This window comes from Balaenoptera physalus (assembly GCF_965194825.1).
Source record: "Balaenoptera physalus genome assembly, chromosome: 5".
NCBI lineage: Eukaryota > Metazoa > Chordata > Mammalia > Artiodactyla > Balaenopteridae > Balaenoptera > Balaenoptera physalus.
Window position 1 is genome coordinate 85,806,843 of NC_138884.1, and position 21,224 is coordinate 85,828,066.

Here is a 21,224-nt window from a genome sequence, read left to right on the forward strand (position 1 = left end):
ATCAACAAAGCAGAAAGATGTCTATTTGAAAAGGCTAATAAAAAATCTGATCTCAGGCTTCCCTGGTGGCACAGCGGTTAAGAATCCGCCTGCCAATGCAGGGGACATGGGTTCGAGCCCTGGTCCGGGAAGATCCCACATGCTGCGGAGCAGCTAAGCCCATGCGCCACAACTACTGAGCCTGTGCTCTAGAGCCCGTGAGCCACAACTATTGAGCCCTCATGCCACAACTACTGAAGCCCGCACGCCTAGAGCCCATGCTCTGCAACAAGAGAAACCACGACAATGAGAAGTCCGCGCACCACAACGAAGAGTAGCCCCCACTTGCCGCAACTAGATAAAGCCCGTGCACAGCAACGAAGACCCAACACAGCCAAAAATAAAAACAAATAAATTTATAAAAAAAAAAATCTGATCTCTGCTAAGAATAATCAAGAAAAGAAAAGAAGATACACATAAACACATTAGGATTGAAAAGTATAGATGCAGCAGAGATGTAAATGGTAAGGGAATACTATAAGAGTTTTAATAAAAAGTTTTTTGTTTTATTTATTTATTTATTTATTTAATTTATTTTCTGGCTGCATTGGGTCTTCGTTGCTGTGAGTGGGCTTTCTCTAGTTTAAATTACCATGAAGAAAATACCCTGACCAAAATTAATTTAGGGCTATCTCTAAGGGAATACAGAGCACAAAACAAAATACATTGTATGTCCATGTCCTGAGGTAACATTTTTATCCAAGTCAAACAATCAAAGAAAAAAGTATAACCTTGGAGGGAAAGCAGAGTGGGTAGTGAAAAACCTGGACAGCTGAACATTTGCTACCTTTTCCATTTATACCTCCTCACTTCCTTCCAGCATTGTGAGTCACTAGGCAGCTACAACAATTTGTTCCTGCCAGTAGCACACGGTTCAGGTTTGCCAAATCCTAGAAGCTCTTCTAGTTTCAGATATTGACATTATATTATTAATAAGTAATAAAGTACTGACTATATAAGACAATTGGAATTTTTCTGACTGTTAATTAACAATTTAGGAACAAAAAGACAAATTCTTCACAAACTGAAAAAAGAAAGCCTATAGGCAATACAAAATTTGTTATCAATTCTTAAGGGGCAAAGCCGCAATCTAATACATTTTGTTTCGTTCATTATTTACACGGGGAAAAAAATCTAGATGGACTTTCTATCACTCTCATGAAATTAAAAACATGTTAGATAAACTCCAAGTTTTACCTTGCAAGTTCCTTTGGTTTGAATTTCCACCATGTATCCGGTTCCCGGAAAAGGACTTTATATTTATGTTTTTGAGACTACACACAAAAAAGACAAATGCATTTTAAAATAATTACTTCCATGAAATTTAATTCGTTGTTTCCAAATTCACAGCATGTTAAAACTGAAAGAACCTAAAAGATGACCTAATCCTGATGAGTGTGTCACCTGGTAAAATGCACAGTCTCTTTGATCCAGCAATGAACTTCCAGAAATTTATGCTATTGATAAAAACTTACGTCAGAGTGCAGAAGTATACATACAGCAGGATAGCCAGTTCGCCATTATTTGTAACAGCAAAAGAATACAAACAACTTAGTGTCTATTAACATGGAACTGGCTAAAGAAATGAAGATACAGCCATACAGTGAAAATATATACAATGGTTTTAAAAATACTATATGTGTTAATGAGAAAATGTTCTTAATATAAATTGTTAAGAAAGTAAGATACAGAATTTTCACTTGAATAAAAAAGGATTAGTCACACATCTGTATATGTATAGAAACTTCTGGAAAGATTCTCAAAAATACTATGAAAAGCATCTACCTCAAGGGGATAGGACTTTAGGCATTCTTTTTTATGGTTTGAATACCTATCATATACATGCATGACTCTTGTAAGTTTAAAACCATTTTAAATGACAGCTCATTCTATTTTTCAAAACTCTAATATGGCTGTAATCTAAAAGCCAAGCCCTATACTTGTGCACTAGATCCATCTTCTCTATCTCAAGGGTAACTGAGTTCAGCAACTCTCCCCTCTGAGGCATGATTAATTTTTCTCTCCCTGCTGAATCAATCTCATCACATTCAGTTATTTCTCCCACCTTACTCTAACCCCTCATCCCCTGACAGCTATCTCCCCACTTTCCTACTCCCATTGCAGGAAAACGTCTCAAATAATAACTATATTCTGTCTCCAATTCCTCCCCTTCTAGCCTCTCAAACCCACTCCAACTGGCTCCTCCATTGAAACTGGGCATGGAAACCATGAATTACTTCCACATTGAAAAATGCTACGGTTAATTCTCACTCTCTTGCCTCTCAGCAGCATTTGTCACAGTTCATCACTCTCTTCTTACACTTTTTTCATTACTATTGCTTTTCCTACTCCTCCAACTGGGTGGGTGTTCTCAGTTTTTTTTGTTAGTCCTTCCCTTTCACCCAGACCTCTTCTCACAATGGAATGGCCCAGACTTAGTCCTTGGTCTTCTACTCTTGATCCACACTCACTTCCTCAGAAATTATCATGCCATTCCTTGGCTTTAAATATCATGCATTAGGTAATGACTCTCAAATATATATTGTTAGCCCAGAATTCACTCCTGAACTCCAAACCCACAGATCCAATTACTTATTAAACAAACTTAACACAGTCAAACCTAAACTTCTGAAATTCTTTACCTCACACCCACCACAAAACTATTCTACCTGGGGACTTCCCTGGCAGTCCAGTGGTTAAGACTGCAGTTCGATCCCTAGTCAGGGAACTAAGATCCCGCATGCTGTGCAGTGTGACAAAAAAAAACAACAAAACTATTCTCCCTGAATTGAACCCTCTCCATCTCAACTGATGACAACCTCCAGTTACACAAGCCAAAAACCAACCTTGATGTCATACTTAATGCCTCTCTTTCTTTCATATCCACATCAATACAATAAGAAATTCAGTTGGCTCTACTTTAAAAATATACCCAGAACCTAATCTCTACTCACTATCACCTTTACTGCTACCATGTTGGTCTGAACCATGTGATCTTTTACTTTATTTACCACTACAGCCCTCTAACTAGTCTCCCTGTTTCCATTCTTTCCCACTCCTAAGTCTATTCTCAATGCTGCACTACAGTGATCCTTTTAATAGTCAGATCATGTCACTACTCTGCTCAAAACCCTGTTATGAACTGAATGATTGTGTCCCCTCAAATCCCATATGTGGAAACTGCCATCCCACCATGTGACTGTGTTTGGAGATAGGACCTTTACAGAAGTAATTAGGGTTAAATGAAGTCAAAAGGTTAGGGCCCTAATCTGTTGAGATTAGTGCCCTCATAAGAAGAGACACCGGAGAACTTGCTCTCTCCACCATGTGAGAACACAGCAAGAAAATGGCAACCTGCAAGGGAGGAAGAGAACTCTCACCAGAAACTGACCCTGCTGGACCTTGATCTGGGACGTCTAGCCTCCAGAACTGGGAGAAAATTAATTTCCTCTTGTTTAAGCTACCCAGTCTACGGCATTTTTTTATGGCAGCCTGAGCAGACTAATGTATCTTCCATGTCACACAAGGTAGAATCCAAAGTCCTCACAGTGATCTATGTATGAGCCCTTACATAATCTGCCCTACCATCTCCCCAACCACCATTACATCTCTGACCTCACCTCCCACTATTGATCCTCTCAGCTTTATGACAAGATGCCAAGAGTGGTCATTGTTATCTTCTGTCATTCTGACAGAAAAGTCCAAAAATCAACCCAGACACCAAGGTAGGTAGTGACATAACACCCTGTAATGAGCTTACTCACTTCCGTCTCCTCACCTCAGCACCAAATTTCATACAAATGATTCAAGGCCTGGCAATAGCCCAGGTCTCTAATTACCTAAAGGGGTATCATACAGCTGTTAGGATCAAATTAATTTTAAATGCACGCATACACAAAGAGAAAAAGAGAGACTATGAATTTAAAGACTTTTTCAACTCCCATATCAATAGGCAAACCTTCATAATATGTTACATTGCTTAAGAGGATTCTGACTTAGGTCAACCTCTATGATAGCCCACAACGAACAATATTGCTTTGCCATATATATACATACATACACACACACATACACACACACACACACACAAACACACACGTTTTGCCAATTGCCACTAAGCATACTTGACTGCTCCCTATTTATCTCTTACTACTTTAGCTACTTTTGTAAATGACAGTCAAGATGGTAATAGACTGTTCTCTCTACTCTATTCTACACTCCCCTACAGCTTTCATTATCTTACTACCAAAAGAAGCAAAGAGTGATCCTCTTCTCTACAGTAATTCCTACATCTACTTCTTTATGAAGACAAAAGCATTTGGCATCTATGATAAGCAGGAGTCCTTTATACTTCTAAGTAGAGTTGGGAAGAGTCAAGGAATCAATACTGGAAAAATAGCTTCATATTTTCAATTATTATATAATAAAAAAGGGGAAAGAAAACATTATAGAAGGCTGAAGCCTAAACGAAAATCAGAAACACATAATTCAAGGACTTCTTTGTTTTCTACATGGGAAAATAAAGTGGTTTTTTTCCTATTTTCATTGGAACATAAAGAACTTTCTAAGATGAGAGCAGGAAGCTAAGAAAAACCTACAGAGGAGTCCAGTAAGGTTAAGGGGGAAGCAGATCCCAGTGGTGAATGTATTAGTCTAGAAACTAGGAACTCCTAAGGCCAGAAAGCAAACTGAATTTCAGCTCCCAATGCACTAAAATCAAGTCTTTGTTCCCTCTACTGCCCTGCACAGAAGTAAAATCTCACTTGTTCAAAGGACACAATTTTCTTCAGAAAAGTAAAGAATCACACCTTGTACTTCAAAACAGTACAAGTGCACTGGGCACAGCAATGGGGGTATAAGTTGGATGTGTTAAGGACATAAATCAGCAAGTACAATGTTCACTAACTAAAGAAACGTACTGAGCTTCAATGTGCCAGACGTGCTAATCTTGGGGGAATAAAACAAACAATACCCATACTCACAAAAGCTTCACTCATCAATTTACTCAATGAATATATATTAATTATATGCCAAGCATAGTGCTATACTCTGGAGATTCAATGATGAAAAAAATGATAGGCTTACCCTCAAGAAAAATAGATGGCTTAGAGCCAAATTCAGCCCATCAGCCAGTATTTGTACAGCCTAGGAGCTAAGAATAGTTTGTGTGTGTGTGTGTGTGTGTGTGTGTGTGTGTGTGTGTGCTTATCTTTAAAAGGTTGTTAAAAGAGAATATGCAACAGAAACTGTGGCCTGCAAAACCTAAAATATTTACTATCTGGCGCTTTCTAGAAAAAAGTTAGCCAACCCATGGCCTACTGATAAAAACAGTGTGCTTAATACTATGACAGAAGTAAGCCAGGGTGCCAGGAAAGCAGAAAGAGTGCCCAATTCAGCTTTTTAGTAAGTGAATGACAGCTAACTTCCTGAAAAAGCTGACATCAAAGCTGGACAAAAAAGGAATCCAGCAAATTTGGAGAACTGAAAATAGCTGAGTGTACAGAATTCTGAATTTCTCAGAGTAGCAAAATTTCAAAAGAATTTGGGGACTAAGAAAGAACCAGCAAATTTTGATTCTGCCAAGTAAAAGCAATAAGAAAATGGTTGTGTGTGTGTGTATACACACACATACATACATATAAATACACACAAACATAAAATTATAATTTAATACCACTATCTTTTCATAAAAGACATCAAAAAACAAAAACAATCTCAGAATTTAAAAACTGAATCTCAAAATTTGAAAATTGAATAAATTTAGTTTTATGGAAAAACTATTCCTATTTTTCTCATTTTGCTAAAGACCAGAGAAAGCTCAGTTACATATAGTCCAAGGACTGTTTGCTTGAGATTCACTTGTATAATTAACATCCCCCAATAATTTCAAACCCACTATTAGACTTATGACAATTCATGGTACAAACCAAAGCAACATATGGCTTCATTTCCCATGCCTGTAGATTTGTATTATCTATTATTATAGGAGATACCTTCTTTTCAAATGCTTCTTTTGCTGAAATACAAACAGAAAATGAGAAATCACTTTTAGTAACAATATTAAGGATTATCTTGATATTTTAAAAATCTGATCTTGTTTTCATAATTTGAAAATCATAGATATGTGCTAATTTTATTCACAACTCTACTTCTAAATACTACTTTTGAATATATAAAAAATTAAAATATAGGGAAATGTTGAATAATAAACACTAAATAAATACTAAAATTATAATCAGAGAAATTAAATAAAAACTGTCTGATTTTAGTTTGATGTGCGTGTTACATGTATAAATAGCATAAATGGGGAAAAAAGCTATCATTAAAAACAATATCATATCATGCTACAAGCAACATGGTATCCCAGATAAGATTCTGGATACCATGAATCCAGAATCTGGATTCTGGAACAGAAAAGGACTTTAGTAGAAAAACTAAAATCCAAGTAAAATCTGGAGTTTAGTTAATAGTGATGTACCAATGTTAATTTCTTAGTCTTGACAAATGTACCATAGTTATATAAAATGTTAACATTAGGGTCAAATGGATGAGGGGTATAGAGAAACTCAATACTGCCTTTGCAAACCTTTCCATAAATCTAAAATTATTCCAAAATAAAGTCTAAAAACAAAAAATATAGGCAAACACACATACACATGACAAAAAACAAGATATCTTGATTTGAAATAAACAATTATTATATGCCTTGTGCAAGAGATTTTCATATAAAACTGCCTTTTTTCCCAAGGAATTAGACCATTCAGGGAATTAATGATGAGCCACAATTTACAAGGAAAATATTTGGAAGTTTTAAAAGTTCTATATACTCTCTTATAACTCAATAATAAAAAGACAAATAATTCAATTTAAAAATGGCAAAAGATTTGAATAGAAAGCTCTCCAAAGGAGATAAACAAGTAGCCAACAAGCACACAAAAAGATGCTCAACATCATCAGCCATGAGGAAAATGAAAATCAAAACCACAACAAGATACCACTTCACACCTACCAGGATAGCTATAATCAAAAAGATAGATAATAACATGTGTTGGTAAAGATATAGAGAAGTTGGAACCCTCATAAACTGCTACTGGGAATGTAAAATAGTGCAGCTGCTTTGGAAAATAGCTTGGCAGTTACTAAAAAGGTTAGACATAGACAGGTATGTTCATAGCAACATTATTCATAATAGCCAAAAAGTGGAAACAACCCAAATGTCCAGCAACTAATGAATGGATAAACAAAATGTGGCAGATCCATATAATGGAATATTATTCAGCCATAAAAAAGAATAAAGTACTGATACTTTCTACAACATGGATGAACCTTGAAAACGTTACGCTAAATGAAAGCCATTCACAATGACCACATATTATATGATTCTACTTGTATGAAATGTTCAGAAGAGACAAATCTATAGAAATAGAAAGTAAAGTAGTAGTTGCCTGGGGCTGGGAGAGAGTTGGGGAGAAATGAGGAGTGACTGCTAATGGGTATGAGGTCTTTTTGGAGTGATAAAAATGTTCTAAAATTGACTGTGGTGATGGTTGTACAACACTGAATATGCTAAAAACTATTTGATTCTTATCTCATTCAATAAAGCTTTTTAAAAAAAGAGTTCTGCCAATTAATTTCATATCATCATTGCTGCAGTTGTTGTCATAGAAAGGGCACACTGAACTACAGCTAAGCACCTTTCATTCTCATTTAACCTTTACAAGAATCCTGGGGGTTTAGTATTATTAAGCCCTTTTACAGATGAAGACACTGGGTCCTGGAGAATATAAATAACTTGCACAAGATCACACAGCTAGTAACTGGCAAATCCAAGATCGCTCTTCATCACATCACACTGTTTATTTTTGTGTTGGTATTCCTGAGTTTTCACTTTAGTATTTAGTTCAAGAATGAATATAGAAAAATGTAACAATGTCTAAAGATGACAAACTCAAGAGTAGCCTTCACAGTGCATTTATCGTAAAAGAAACGCTAAGTAAAATATTGTCTATATGTCTTAATAAGAATTTCCCATATAAAACTCTATCCATAACTAAACATTTCATAATAAAACCATCTTCAGTGAATAGATAGTTGCACTAATAAAGAATTAAGGTTTTACCTATGATCTCCCTGCAGATTCAGTTTGAGGAGAGTCATTTCTACACTCACACTATCCTCTATAAAAATTAAGCCAATCTAGGCAAGACTAGTGATTAACAATGCAAATTCTATTTTAGGAAACAGGAACCAGAGCCAGAAAACTGTAACCATCTTGAGCTATTCAGAGACCAGTACAGAAAATCTGACTTACTTCTGACAAGATACCCACTGACTAAATAAAACTTAAACATGTTATGCAATGTTCTAAGCTATTCTACAAAACTTAACTCATTTAATTCTCATAACAACTCTATGAGACTACCTCTTTCACTTACTATGTAACATTAGAATTGTTATAGTTATAATTTAACCTATATTATATATAGTTATAATTTAGAATTAAAGATAATTATAACTTTTAAAAGTTATACGTCTCTCAAAATACAAACACGAAGTGGATTTTTTTCTTTATATTCCTCTTAATACTACACATCATCTGATGTCTATTCTTACCACGATTCTGGTTCCATTCATGTGCTTCTCCTAAGTATTTTACATCAAACTGGTATTGTCCATTTATGTAAAAATAGTCATCAGTACTAAGAATGACTCCACTTGGATTATCCTCTTGCAAAGTCCTGTGAATGATAAATGTAATTATTTTCATTAATTTTTCTTCTATTTAAATTCTCTCCTAATTTTTGTAAGGTCATAATCTGAATTAAAAATTCAAGTATTGGACTTCCCTGGTGGCTCAGTGGTTAAGAATCCGCCTGCCAATGCAGGGGCCACGGGTCTGATCCCTGGTCCAGGACTATCCCACATGCCTCAGAGCAACTAAGCCCGTGTGCCACAACTACTGAGCCTGTGCTCTAGAACCCGCGCACCATGACTACTGAATCCTGCGCGCCTAGAGCCCATGCTCTGCAACAAAGAGAAGCCGCTGCAATGAGAAGCCTGTGCACCGCAATGAAGAGTAGCCCCCACTCGCCGCAACCAGAGAAAGCTCGTGCGAGGCAAAGAAGACGCAACACAGCCAAAAATAAACAAATAAATTAATTTTTTTAAAAACCAACTTAAAAATTCAAATATTATTATTTAAAAGAATGAAAATATTTTATTATTCAAACAAATCACACTAGAGGGACTTCCCTGGTGGTCCAGTGGTTGAGAATACGCCTTCCAGTGCATGGGATGCAGGTTTGATCTCTGGTCAGAGAACTTAGATCCCACATGCCGAGGGGCAACTAAGCCTGCGCGCTGCAACTACTGAGCCTGTGTGCTCTGGAGCCCATGCGCCACAACTAGAGAGAAGCCCGCGCACCGCAGCAAAGAGCCCACGTGCCGCAACAAAAGATCCTGTGTGCCACAACTAAGACACGACGCAGCCAAAAACAGAATAAATAAATAAATAAAATATATATTAAAAACAAATCACACTAGAAACCCTCTAAGCAGAAGTTTGACTCCCAGGAATACAGACCTGAGGCAAGGCTACTTTGCTTTATATACTATAAAGGTTTGAAAATTAACACATTTTAATTATCAAGAAAACCAGACAACTGAAAATGCTTCAGAACTCTTATCAGTCACAGGCAATCCCCTCATCTGGTCACTTGATACACACTGATCTACCTTACCCACTCTAAGTGGAAGGTCACTTCCCATTAGGTGAGTACCTTGATATTCAACCGATCTTCAAAAGTAGATGAAGCTCTTTGTATACTGCCATAAATTTAGTGAGTATGCCAAAAACATCCAAAAATATAATGTTAATAGACTATTAATTTAATCTGTTAAATTACACTAAGTTAAGATAGTTTTGTGGGGCTTTTCTGACATCTCTTTCTTTTGGCCATGCTGCGCAGGTTGCAGGGGATCTTAGTTCCCCAATCAGGGATCAAAGGTGTGTCCCCTGCGGTGGAAGCGCAGAGTCTCAACTACTGGACCCCCAGGGAAGTCCCCCATCTCTCTTTCTTGACTCTGGAATTTATCTTCTATGTAATTGAGATACATGCAAAAACTAAGCAAACAGAATCCATAGAGACATAACAATGCTACCCTCTTAACCATTTGTAAAATATCACCATTTATCCTCTCCTAAAACATGTATAAATATTTCTAAAGTTAAAATATACTTTTAAATTAATTTTTATTGGAGTATAGTTGATTTACAATGTTGTGTTAGTTTCAGGTGTACAGCAAAGTGAATCAGTTATACATATATCCACTCTTTCTTAGATTCTTTTCCCATATTAAAATATACCTTTTGAATTTAATTTTTATTAGCATCTACTAAGTGCCAGGCACTGTTTTAAGCACTGAGCATACACCAGTGAATAAAAACAACAAACATTCTTGCACTCATGGAGCTTACATTCTGGTGAATGCTCACTTGATCCCACTTTCTAAGACTCCTACATTTATCCTCTTCTCTTTTATCTCCAAGTCTTCCCTTCTGACACTTTACTTCCTCTTTTCCCTTTAAACATGTATACATCTCAGCTATCTTTTAAAATCTTAACCACACTTTAAGGACCCCTTTTTCAACTATTACCCAACTTCTCTCCTTCCCTTAACTGCTTTAGTATAAATGCTTTTTTTAAGGTCTTAAGGTCTTCCACGTTCCCAGCGCAACAAAATTGTTTTTCAAGATATCCATTCATGACCTTCTTTCCAATAAATCCAAAAGCTGTTTTTCATCTTTCATTTTCCTTGGGCTTGCACACTAGCTTAATACTGTGGACTGTTCTCTCTGAGAAAACTCAGCTTCTATGTCTCTGTACTTCCCAGTTATTTCTCTCTATTCATTCAAAAATTATTAATAAGCTCTGACTTTGTGACAAGCGCTTCTTTCTCTTCGCAATCTCTAACTGTAGCTGCCTCTGGCTCTAAGGCCTCTGAAACCTAGTTCTTCAAACAAATGTCACAGCACTATTACCTTCTAAGGTACAACCTTTTGTTCCAATCTTTCACAAAATGCAATATCATAACTGACTGTAATGTCTATAATATTAAAATGTTTTTTATTCTTGTGGTCATTAAATCAATGAGAAAGCCTATGTCTACAGAAGAATATACTTATAAGTGTATGAGTAGAATATGTGGATATTTATTGGAAAATAAATCCACACTAAGAAAGGACGTTAAAAAAACAACTGAAAATGAGCTCATCAAGGCATACATGCATACTCACTAATGCTAGATACACCCAGGATCAAATAGAAAAGACCCAGCTAAGAATAGAAGAGAGCAAAGGGTTAAAATTTGGAAGGAAAAGGGAAAAACTGGCAAATAAAATATATTAGATGTAAATATTCTGGAATTTAAAGAAGGGGGGTAGGAGAAAACTTTGAAAACAGCACTCTTTAACAAGTGCCACTGAAAACACAACAAAGCTGCCTCTAACCTTGACTCTAGTCTCTCATACCAAGGCATCCACAACATTCCTTGATTACAAAAGGGACATAGATGGGTATTTGAGATAAAACAACTGAGAGTACATTTTGCAAGAAATAAATCACTGAGAATTTGAAGTTCTCTATCAGTGGCTCATCCCATGTTCTTTCTTCAAATCATACATTTCTAAAACCTTATTTAACAACATGCTACACTTCCAAATCTCCAACTACCAGTAGAATTCTTGTATATAAGACTTCCTTGAATTCAAAATCAATTATGGCCCTTTATCTCTATAATCAAAGCTGAGTTCATCTTTCTCCCACTCAAGTTAGTTCTCTTCCACATGAACTTATTTGTTGATTTCACAAGTTCACAATCTTGGAATCATCTTTAATTTTTTCCTCTATTCTGTCTCTCAAAATATTCTGAGATGAAAGAATTCAATAAAAACTTCTAGAGAAAACAGTGCTATTAGCTACAAAGTTAAAAAAAAATTAGTAAACATCTCTATGAACTAAAAGTATTTCACATATTCATGCTGTTATAAATATTCAAGTTCATGCATTACACTCTTTCTTTAAACTCAATTAAACCTCATACCTTGCCAAAAAAGATTTTCCTGATCCCGGAAGCCCTCTGAGAAGAACAAGAACTAGTCCAACATAAGATGATGTCTTCTTTCTTACAACCTGAGAAACTGGAGTTTCTTGTACCTGATAAGCACTTGTTCCCTCTTTATTTCTCCATCCCTTTGTTGGGGAAGTATGAGAAATAACCGGGGGTGGAAATGTATAGTTGACAGGTCTCCAGTGTGCAGCTGTGGTTACAACAGGAGCTACAAAGCCATGGTTTCCTTGGAAGAGGTCAAAAGCAGGAATCATTGGATTCCACATTGGTGGAGGGGGAGGAGGAGGCAGCAGTAGAGGGAGAGGGGTAAGTACTGGGCAGTAATTCACATCCTTCCCCTTTGGTGGCAGTTCAGTATGTTTGTGTGACTGGAAATTGAATTCTTCAGAAGGTACAAAAACATCAGGGACAGAAGATTTCTGATCTCCACCTGTACCTAGTAAACCAAGCCCCCGATTTTGCACAGTAAGGTTTAAAGGAGCCTGAAGTTCGTTGGCATCCAAATCTACAGGGGCTTGAGAGAACTGAGTCTCAACACACGCAGATTCTAAAAGCTCTTTCTGAATTTGGTTACTACAATCCACCATAGTGTCATTTGCTACATTTAAAGAACTACTGAGAAGAGAATCTTCCAATGCCAATGTGTTATCCTTTGTAAAACTTTTGGACTCATTTGAAAGTGAATGTGAAGTTAAGGAATTTGAACTCAATGTAGAGGCAGAACTCTCTACATTTTCACTGTTCAAATCCATATTTTGGGTAGAAAGAATAGGAGTTGTACTACTTGAATCTGGATTTATAAATGCACTGGGGTTACTAAAATTATTAACATCTCGCAAAGGCAAAAATGAGTATGCATGGTCGTCAGGAGAAGAGTTCAATTTCTCAAAAGCATTCTGTATTAAGGAATCTAAGTCTTCAGTTAGCTGCATGTCCAAAAATGAATCCATTTTTGAATCTTCACTCTCTTCTTCAGGAGGACACTTTTCCATTATTTCACATCCCACTGCATCTACTTGGTTCTCAGAAGCAACGAAGCTTTTTGAAGGCGATTCTTCTATTTTAGCATCAGTGGCTGATAATTCTAATAGACAATCCATGGCATTTTCAACTGTACAACAACAAGAATGACAACAAAATATATCTGTATGTATTGAAAACAGTAAAATATAATTTAATTAAAATCCACATAAAATTATACTAGAATTCACACTGAATGAAATATATAGAGAAATTTATAAATATTCAAGTCATTTCTTAAATTAATATTTTACTAATATATCAGTCTGTATTAGTGAAAGGTTTAAATTATGAAGACATGCAATGTTGTTACTTTCAAACAAACAGTAATAAACTAGGCTAATGAACTGCCATCAAGTAGATATTCTCTGATGAATTTATTGATTAAAAGTAAAAATATCTGTAATTATATACATTAGGGTTGTTTATAAAGATCCTAAAATCAGTTGATTTACTCAACAAATACTTACCTACTGCATGTCCTTTTAAGTATGAAGTATTTTAAGTACTCTCCTAGTAAATGTAATTTGTATATATGGTCCATGCTATGAATTTCACTTAATACAAAAAATACGTATGAGCATGTACTACGTATCAGACATACTTTGTACAAAGATGAATAAGACAGCTTTTAACTACACTCAAAGGATTTTTGCAGTCTAACTGAGGCAATTACAGATAATTACATTAGAAGACAATCACACTATAATATAATATAGGTTAAATAATGCACTCTTTTAATAATATACAAATGCCTTAACAGCCTTATAGGAGAGTAAGGAAAGATTTCACATAAGGTAATATGTGAACTGGGAGTCGAAGATCAAAAAGAAACTTGTCAGCCACAGAAGGGAAAGGCAAAGCCAGTCTTGAAAACACAAAGCATGTTTAAGGTATTAAGAGAAGTTTGTTGGAATGCGAGTACACAGTAGTATGGTGGGTAAGAGGAGATAAAACTGGAAAGGGAAATTGGGAAGGGTCCTGTATTTCATGGTAAGAAATATCAATTTTATTTTCTAAGGGAACTTGAAGGGAAACTACCTGTCATAGCATTTGGGCTAGATGCTTTGTCATCTCACTGAATCTTCAAATTATACTATGAGGTACAGTATTCCTAGCAAATAGATGAAGGAAATGAAGTTCAGAAAGTACATTAACTTAGCCCAAGTCACACAGATAGTAAGTGACAGAGCCAGGACTGGTATGTCTGACTCCAATGCTGAGCTCTTTCCCTTATAACATAAATACAGAGCCATTAGAATTATTAAGCATCAGAAATTTGAGGCTTTTTTATATTATTTTTGTGTTTTATCTTGTTTTGTTTTATGGAAGATAAATGTGGAAACAGCACAGCACAGTAGGTAAAAGCTCTGGTCAGGAGTCAGAACGACATTTAAATCCCTACTTGCTGGCAATAACACTTTGAACGAGTTACTTAACTTTCCTAAGCCTTGATTTTCTCATTTGCAATGTGTGGATAATAAAAGTACCTACCTCATAGTGTTGCTGTGAGGATTAAATGAGATAATCCATGAAAAAGGGCTGTGCACAAGGACTGGCACCTAGTAAGCACCCAATTTATGTTCCCTTAAGAAGAAAAACAAAGAGGGATTGGAGGGGGCAAGCCTGACAGAGAGACCAGTTAGAAGACTATACCAATACTACAAAAGCTAGAAGCCCTAAACATGGAAAAAAGAAAAAAGAAAAGGAAAAAAAAGCAAATATAAGAGGTATTTCTAAGAAAAAAATCTATGTGATAGAAAAATCACAAAAGAAAAAAATCAACCAAAAAAATTAATGTGTATATAATGAAAAAAACAGTATTAAGTAAAAATAAGTAAAAGATCAAACTATATCTATATAACACAAAAGAAAAGTTCTTTCACAGAATGTTGAAAAAAATTAAAACAATGGTATAAACCAATGAAAAGCACATGAACAATTCACACAACACAAGAATTAATAAACAATCATACACAAACATGTTCAACATTTCTCTTTATCTTAAAAAAAAAAAAGCATTAAGAAAAGGTAAAATCTTATTCCTAAAATCTTAAAATAATACCACTCAATGCTCAAAAGGCTGTGATGAAACTCCTATATTTATACAGTGCTGGTGTCATTACAAATTGGCACACCCCTTTTTTTTTTTTTTAATAAAGTAAATTTACTTTTTTAAATTGATTTTTATTGGAGTATAGTTGATTTACAATGTTGTGTTAGTTCCTGCTGCACAGCAAAGTGAATCAGTTATACACACACATATATCTACTCTTTTTTAGATTCTATTCCTATGTAGGTCATTACAGAGTATTGAGAAGAGTTCCCTGTACAATACAGTAGATCCTTATTAGTTATCTATTTTATATGTAGTAGTGTGAATATGTCGATCCCAATCTCCCAATTTATCCCACCCCACCCTTTCCCACACTGATACCATATGGCACACCTCTTTAGTAGGCAATTTAGCAGTATGTTTCCAAGAGCCAAAAACTGTCCTAACCCTGTGATAGAAGAAAATAAAACTTTGGGACTGAGAAAAAAGCCAAAAGACAGAAAAGGTTATTTGTACCAAGGTGTTCTTTGCAATATTAATTATCCATGTAAAACTTAGTTATAATTAAATAAATTAGAGCACAACAACCCAATGGAATATTAGAAAGCTATTAAAAATAAATATAAAGACTGCAGCCAACACTGAAAAAAATGCTTATGTTAGGTTAACTTTAAAAAGTAGAATATACAATTTCATCAATATTATTATTCAAACTACTCAAAACATCAGTATTTATGAACAAGGTGTAGAGAAGATCCTGGAAAAGAGAAATGTTTTTTGTTAGAATGTAAGGGTAATATATTTTCCTTGTAATTCTTCATTGCTATGTTAGTGTATGTGCAACAAATAAAGTTTAAACACATCAAAATTAGGAAATAAATGTTGAAGCCACAAGTAAAATTGTAAACACTATCATTTCTGAGCATCATGTGGACTGCTGAAAACTGGTTTTCTGTATACGTATCATAACAGGATAGATAAGATATGCTCACATCACAGACCATGGAATGTAAAAAAAAAATGGAAGTTTATCACATTACCAAAACTCCCTAAACCTAGAATAATTTTATCTTATACTAATCATGGCCAATAGCAATACTAAACATCAATATTTAATTTACTCATCAGTCAAATTTGATATGTATGTCTACAAACATACATCTAAACAATTTATTACAAGTCATTAATAACTTACTATACTGAAAACTTTATCAAAACAAACCAAAAAAACGAAAACTCAACCTTCACTGAAAAAGTCCTATGAGGTACATACTATTATTATTCTCCTTAGCAGATAAGAAAACTGAAACCAGAGAGGTTAAGTGACGGAGCTGGAAATCCAACCTAGTTTTCTTGACTCCAAAGCCAATTTTTTGAAACCGCACTACTCTATTAGCCTCAATTCTTAATCAGCTCTCATTTCCACAATTATAATTACCTTTTCACTCAAAAAATATTTACTGAGATCCTACTGAGTCATTTGGTATTTGGGAGCTTGGAGACACAACAGTAAAACAAAAGTTTTTTAAATCCCTGTCTTTAAGGAGCTTACATTCTAGGTCAATGGTTCTCAACTGGGGATGATATTGCCCCCACGGGACATAAGATGATATAGAGAGGCATTTTTAGTTGTCACAACTGGGGTAGCGGGAGGAATGTGCTACTGGCAGCTAGTGGGTACAGGCCAAAGATGCTGCTGAACATCCTACGATGCACAGGAAAGCCACGCACAACAAAGAATTATCCGGTCCAAAACGTCAATAGTGCCAACCTGTTCTAGAGGGAAGATAAAAAGAAATAAAACATAGAGTATGATATCTACATATACATCTTACACTTAGAACTGTACATTTCTTGAAAGAAGAAGCTAAGCTTTATTCTTCTTCATATCCCTCGTAATACCCAACTTATACCTTGCCCGCAGCAGATATTCAAAAAATGATGAACAAAATAGAAATAAGGTAGTCATTTTCTATATTACTACTGGTCATGGCATAGTACATGAAATCTTCTTATAAGATGCAAAGGGTTCAAACTAAACTTTTTCTCACCTTTGAAATCACATTCAGAAAGCATCAAATACACTACATCAGGATCCAGATCAGAAAACATCTCTGAGATACTGGTGAAGAGTTCTTCCTGATCAACTTTTGTCTCACACATGGAAGGAAGAGTAGTGGTTGGCTCCTCATGACTAGCAACACTGGATACAACTTCCTTAGAGTTTGTAGTCTTCCGAAAAGGATTTCCCCCAAGATTTTTCCTTCTCCTTGGCATTCTGACTTCCAAAACTAAAATGTTTCCCTTCTCTTATTTAAGATGTTTGATATTTAAGTCATACCTCAAAGAAAATAGGGTTAAATATCTTGCACAATCCAGCAGTAATAGGACCTAAAATAGAAAGCAAGTTGAAACACTCAGACTATAGTTATATTTCCATGTCTAAAATCGGAATGACATCTTTATTTAAGAAAGTACCATCAACTCTGGTGGCAGCAAAGCCAAAAAGCAGTCAAACAATTTCTCTCTCCAAAATATTCAAGTTTTTCAGGATTGAACATGTTAAAAATTAAGATATTAACAAATGTAATATATTTTCAGAACAGTGAGTACACTGTTTTAGTACAATTATTTCATTAAAAAAAAAACAGTATTCATAATGAGAATGTCTACTGAACACCTATTTGGATGTCCAATAGGCATCATAAGCTTAACATGTCCAAAACTGAGCTCCTGATTACCTACTTCACACCTGTTCTTCCTAGTCTTTCCTATCTCAATTAATGCAACTCTATCCTTCCAACTGCTCAGGTCAAAAACCTTGGAATAATTCTTGACTCCTGTCCAACCCACATCCAATCAGTAAGCCAATTTTGTCAATACAACCCTCAAAATGTATCCAGAATATGATCATTCCTCACCATTTCCACTGCTACCACAGCGGATTAGTATAAAAGTCTCCTCTAACTAATCTCCTTGCTTCCACCCTTGCCCCTTCAGTCATAACAACTAGAGTGACTCAGTTAAACCACAGGGTCAGATCATGCCTCTCTTCTGCTAAACTATCCACTAGCTTCCCATCTCATTCAGGATAAAAGCCAGAGCCCTTAAAAGGGCCTATAACGCAGACACTTTTTACTTCAGTGTTGTCATCCCTAATCCTCTTCCCCTTGCTCATGTCACTCCAGCCATACTTCGCCTCCTTCTTCTTCAAACATCAGCCATGCTCCCATCTCAGAACCTTTACATTTGGTCCCTTCTACCTAAACTAATATTATCCCAGGTATCTAAAAGATGTATTTCCTCCTATCATTACTACTATCATTACTCAATTGTTACCTTCTCAGCAAGTCAGTCGCCCAACAACACTTATCCCTTTTTCCTTACTTGAATTTTCTCCCTAAGATTTACCTTCTAACATAGTGTATGTTTCATCCATTTGTTTTATTTATGTATTGTATTTACTACCCATATTCCAGTAAAATGTAAGCTCCACAAGGGCAGGGACTGATAGATCTGGAGAACTCTGACAATCTACTTGCTTTCTCCACTTGGATCTATTTAATAAACAATTCAAATGTAACACATCTAAAACCAAATGTCTGGTATTTTCTCAAAAACCTGCTCTAACCATTTGGTCTGGCTACTGTCATCTTTCACCTGTATTCCTGTCTCCTAAATGGTCTCCCTGTTTCCACCCTTTGTCCCCTACAGTCTACTTTCAACACACCAGCCAGAGTGATCTTCATACAACATATAAGTCAGAATGAATCAGGGTCTGCTTTAAATTCTCAAGTGGCTCTCCATATCACTCAGAGTAAAAGCTAAAGTTCTTACTATGGCCCGCCTCCCTTTTGGCCTTTAATATACTTTTCCCCAAGATATTTGCATTGCTAACTCTCTCACTCCTTCAAATCTTTGCCCAAGTGTCACATTCAATGATTTCTTCCTTGATTACCCAATTTAAAGTCATATCACCCACTTTCTCTGCCCCAATTTCCCTTTCCTGCTAACCACCCATTGCCCTTAACACCTTCTAACATACTATAAAATTTACCTTTTAATTAAATTTATTGTGTCATAGCTCTCTCCATCTTCCAGGACTGCAATGTCAATATGGCAGCCACCAGCCACATGAGCCTATTTAAATTTAAATTAATTAAAATTAAATAAAATTACATTTTTATATATTAATATCAGATAAAGTTGAATTCAGAGCAAAAAAAAAAAATCAGCAGAGATAGAGGACATTATATAATTATAAAGGATCAGTCTACCAAGAACACGTAGCAACTCTAAATGTGTATGCACCAAACAACAGAGCCACTAAATAAGTGAAGCAAAAACTGACAAAATTGAAAGGAGAAAGAGACAAGCTCACAATTATAGTTAGAGACTACAATACCCCTCTCTCAATAAGAGTAAATAGACAGAAGATCAGCAAGGATACCGAAGAACTCAATAACACCATCCTTTAAGGATCTAATCAACATTTATAGAATACTACATTCAACAACAGCAGAATACATATCCTTTTCAAGTGCCCAAAGAACATATACCAAAATAGACCATATCCTAGGCTATAAAACAAACCTCAACAAACTTAAAAGAACTGAAATCATATAAAGTATGTTCTCTGACCACAATGTAATCAAACTAGAAATCAATAAAAAAAGATAACAGGAAAATCTCCAAACACTTGGAACATAAGCAATATACTAAATAATCCATGGGTCAAAGAGGAAGTCTCAAGGAAAATTTTAAAATACACGGAAATGAATAAAAATGAAAATATACGATATCAAAATTTGTAGGACACAGCTAAAGCAGCAATGGCAGAAATTTATAGCAAATTTATAACTAAATGCATACATCAGAAAAGAGGAAAAGTCTCAAATCAATAATCTAAGCCCCCATCACAAGAACCTAGAAAAAGAAGAGCAAAATAAACCCAAAGCCAGCAGGAAAAAGGGAATAATAAAGATCAGAGAAGAAATGAATAAAACTAAAAACAGAAAAACAATCACTACAGACCCTGCAGACATCAAAAGACTAATAAGGGAATATTACAAACAAATGTACATGTGAAAGTTTGACATCTTCTATGAAATAGACTTATTTCTCAAAAACCACAAATTATCAAACTCACCCAACAGGAAATAGGTAAAAGCTCTATGATTTTTAATGAAATTTAATTCACAATTTACAAATTCCCAAAAAAGAAATTCCAGGCCCAAATACCTTCAATGGAGAAGTTTACCAAACATTTTTAAGAAGAATTAACTAACCCTATATAATCTCTTCCAAAAATGGAAGAGGGAACCTTCTTAATTCACTTCATGAAGCCAGTATTGTTATCCTGACACCAAAATCAGACAAAGCCAGTTAAAAAAAAACAAAAACCTGCAAACCCATATACTTCCCGAATACAGACATAAAAATCCTTAACAAAATATTACAAATAGAATTCAGCAATTTATTTTAAAAGAATTATACACCATGATTAAGCGAGGTTTATTCCAGGGATACAAGGCTGGCTCAATGTTTAAAAATCAATATCCCACCCATATTAACAGGCTAATGAAGAAAAACCACAATTGTATCAATGAACGAAGAAAAAAAGTGACAAAATTCAACACCCATTCATGATAAAAGGTACCCAAAAAACAGGAATATAAGAGAACTTCCTCAACTTGATTAAGAGCATCTACAAAAACTCTACAGATAACATTTTATTTAATAGTAAAATACTATACGCTTTCCTCCTAAGACTGAGAACAAAGCAAGGATGTCTACCCTCACCACTCTTATTAAAGATAATGCTGGAAGTTCTAGCCTGTGAAGTAAGAGAAGGTAAGGAAATAAAAGACATACCGATTCAAAAGGAAAAAATAAAACTGTCCCTATTTGTAGATGACATAGCTATCTATGTTGAAAATCCCAAAGAACTGACAAAATCTCCAACATATAAGTGAGTTCA

General features: G+C 35.3%; 1 protein-coding gene across 15 annotated transcripts in view; it reads right to left on the reverse strand.

The window, feature by feature from the left end:
* The window catches only part of N4BP2 (NEDD4 binding protein 2), a 111,562-nt gene that overhangs the window by 64,633 nt on the left and 25,705 nt on the right, over positions 1-21,224 (reverse strand). For 8 of the 15 annotated variants that reach the window (XM_082464104.1, XM_082464107.1, XM_082464105.1 and 5 more), the window contains 4 exons: positions 12,142-13,279; positions 8,653-8,777; positions 5,967-6,055; positions 1,237-1,313 (listed from right to left, as the gene is read on the reverse strand). In XM_082464104.1, the coding sequence (XP_082320230.1) occupies positions 1,237-1,313; positions 5,967-6,055; positions 8,653-8,777; positions 12,142-13,279 (1,429 nt within the window). The other 7 variants (XM_082464108.1, XM_082464106.1, XM_082464098.1 and 4 more) reach the window with 6 other exon arrangements.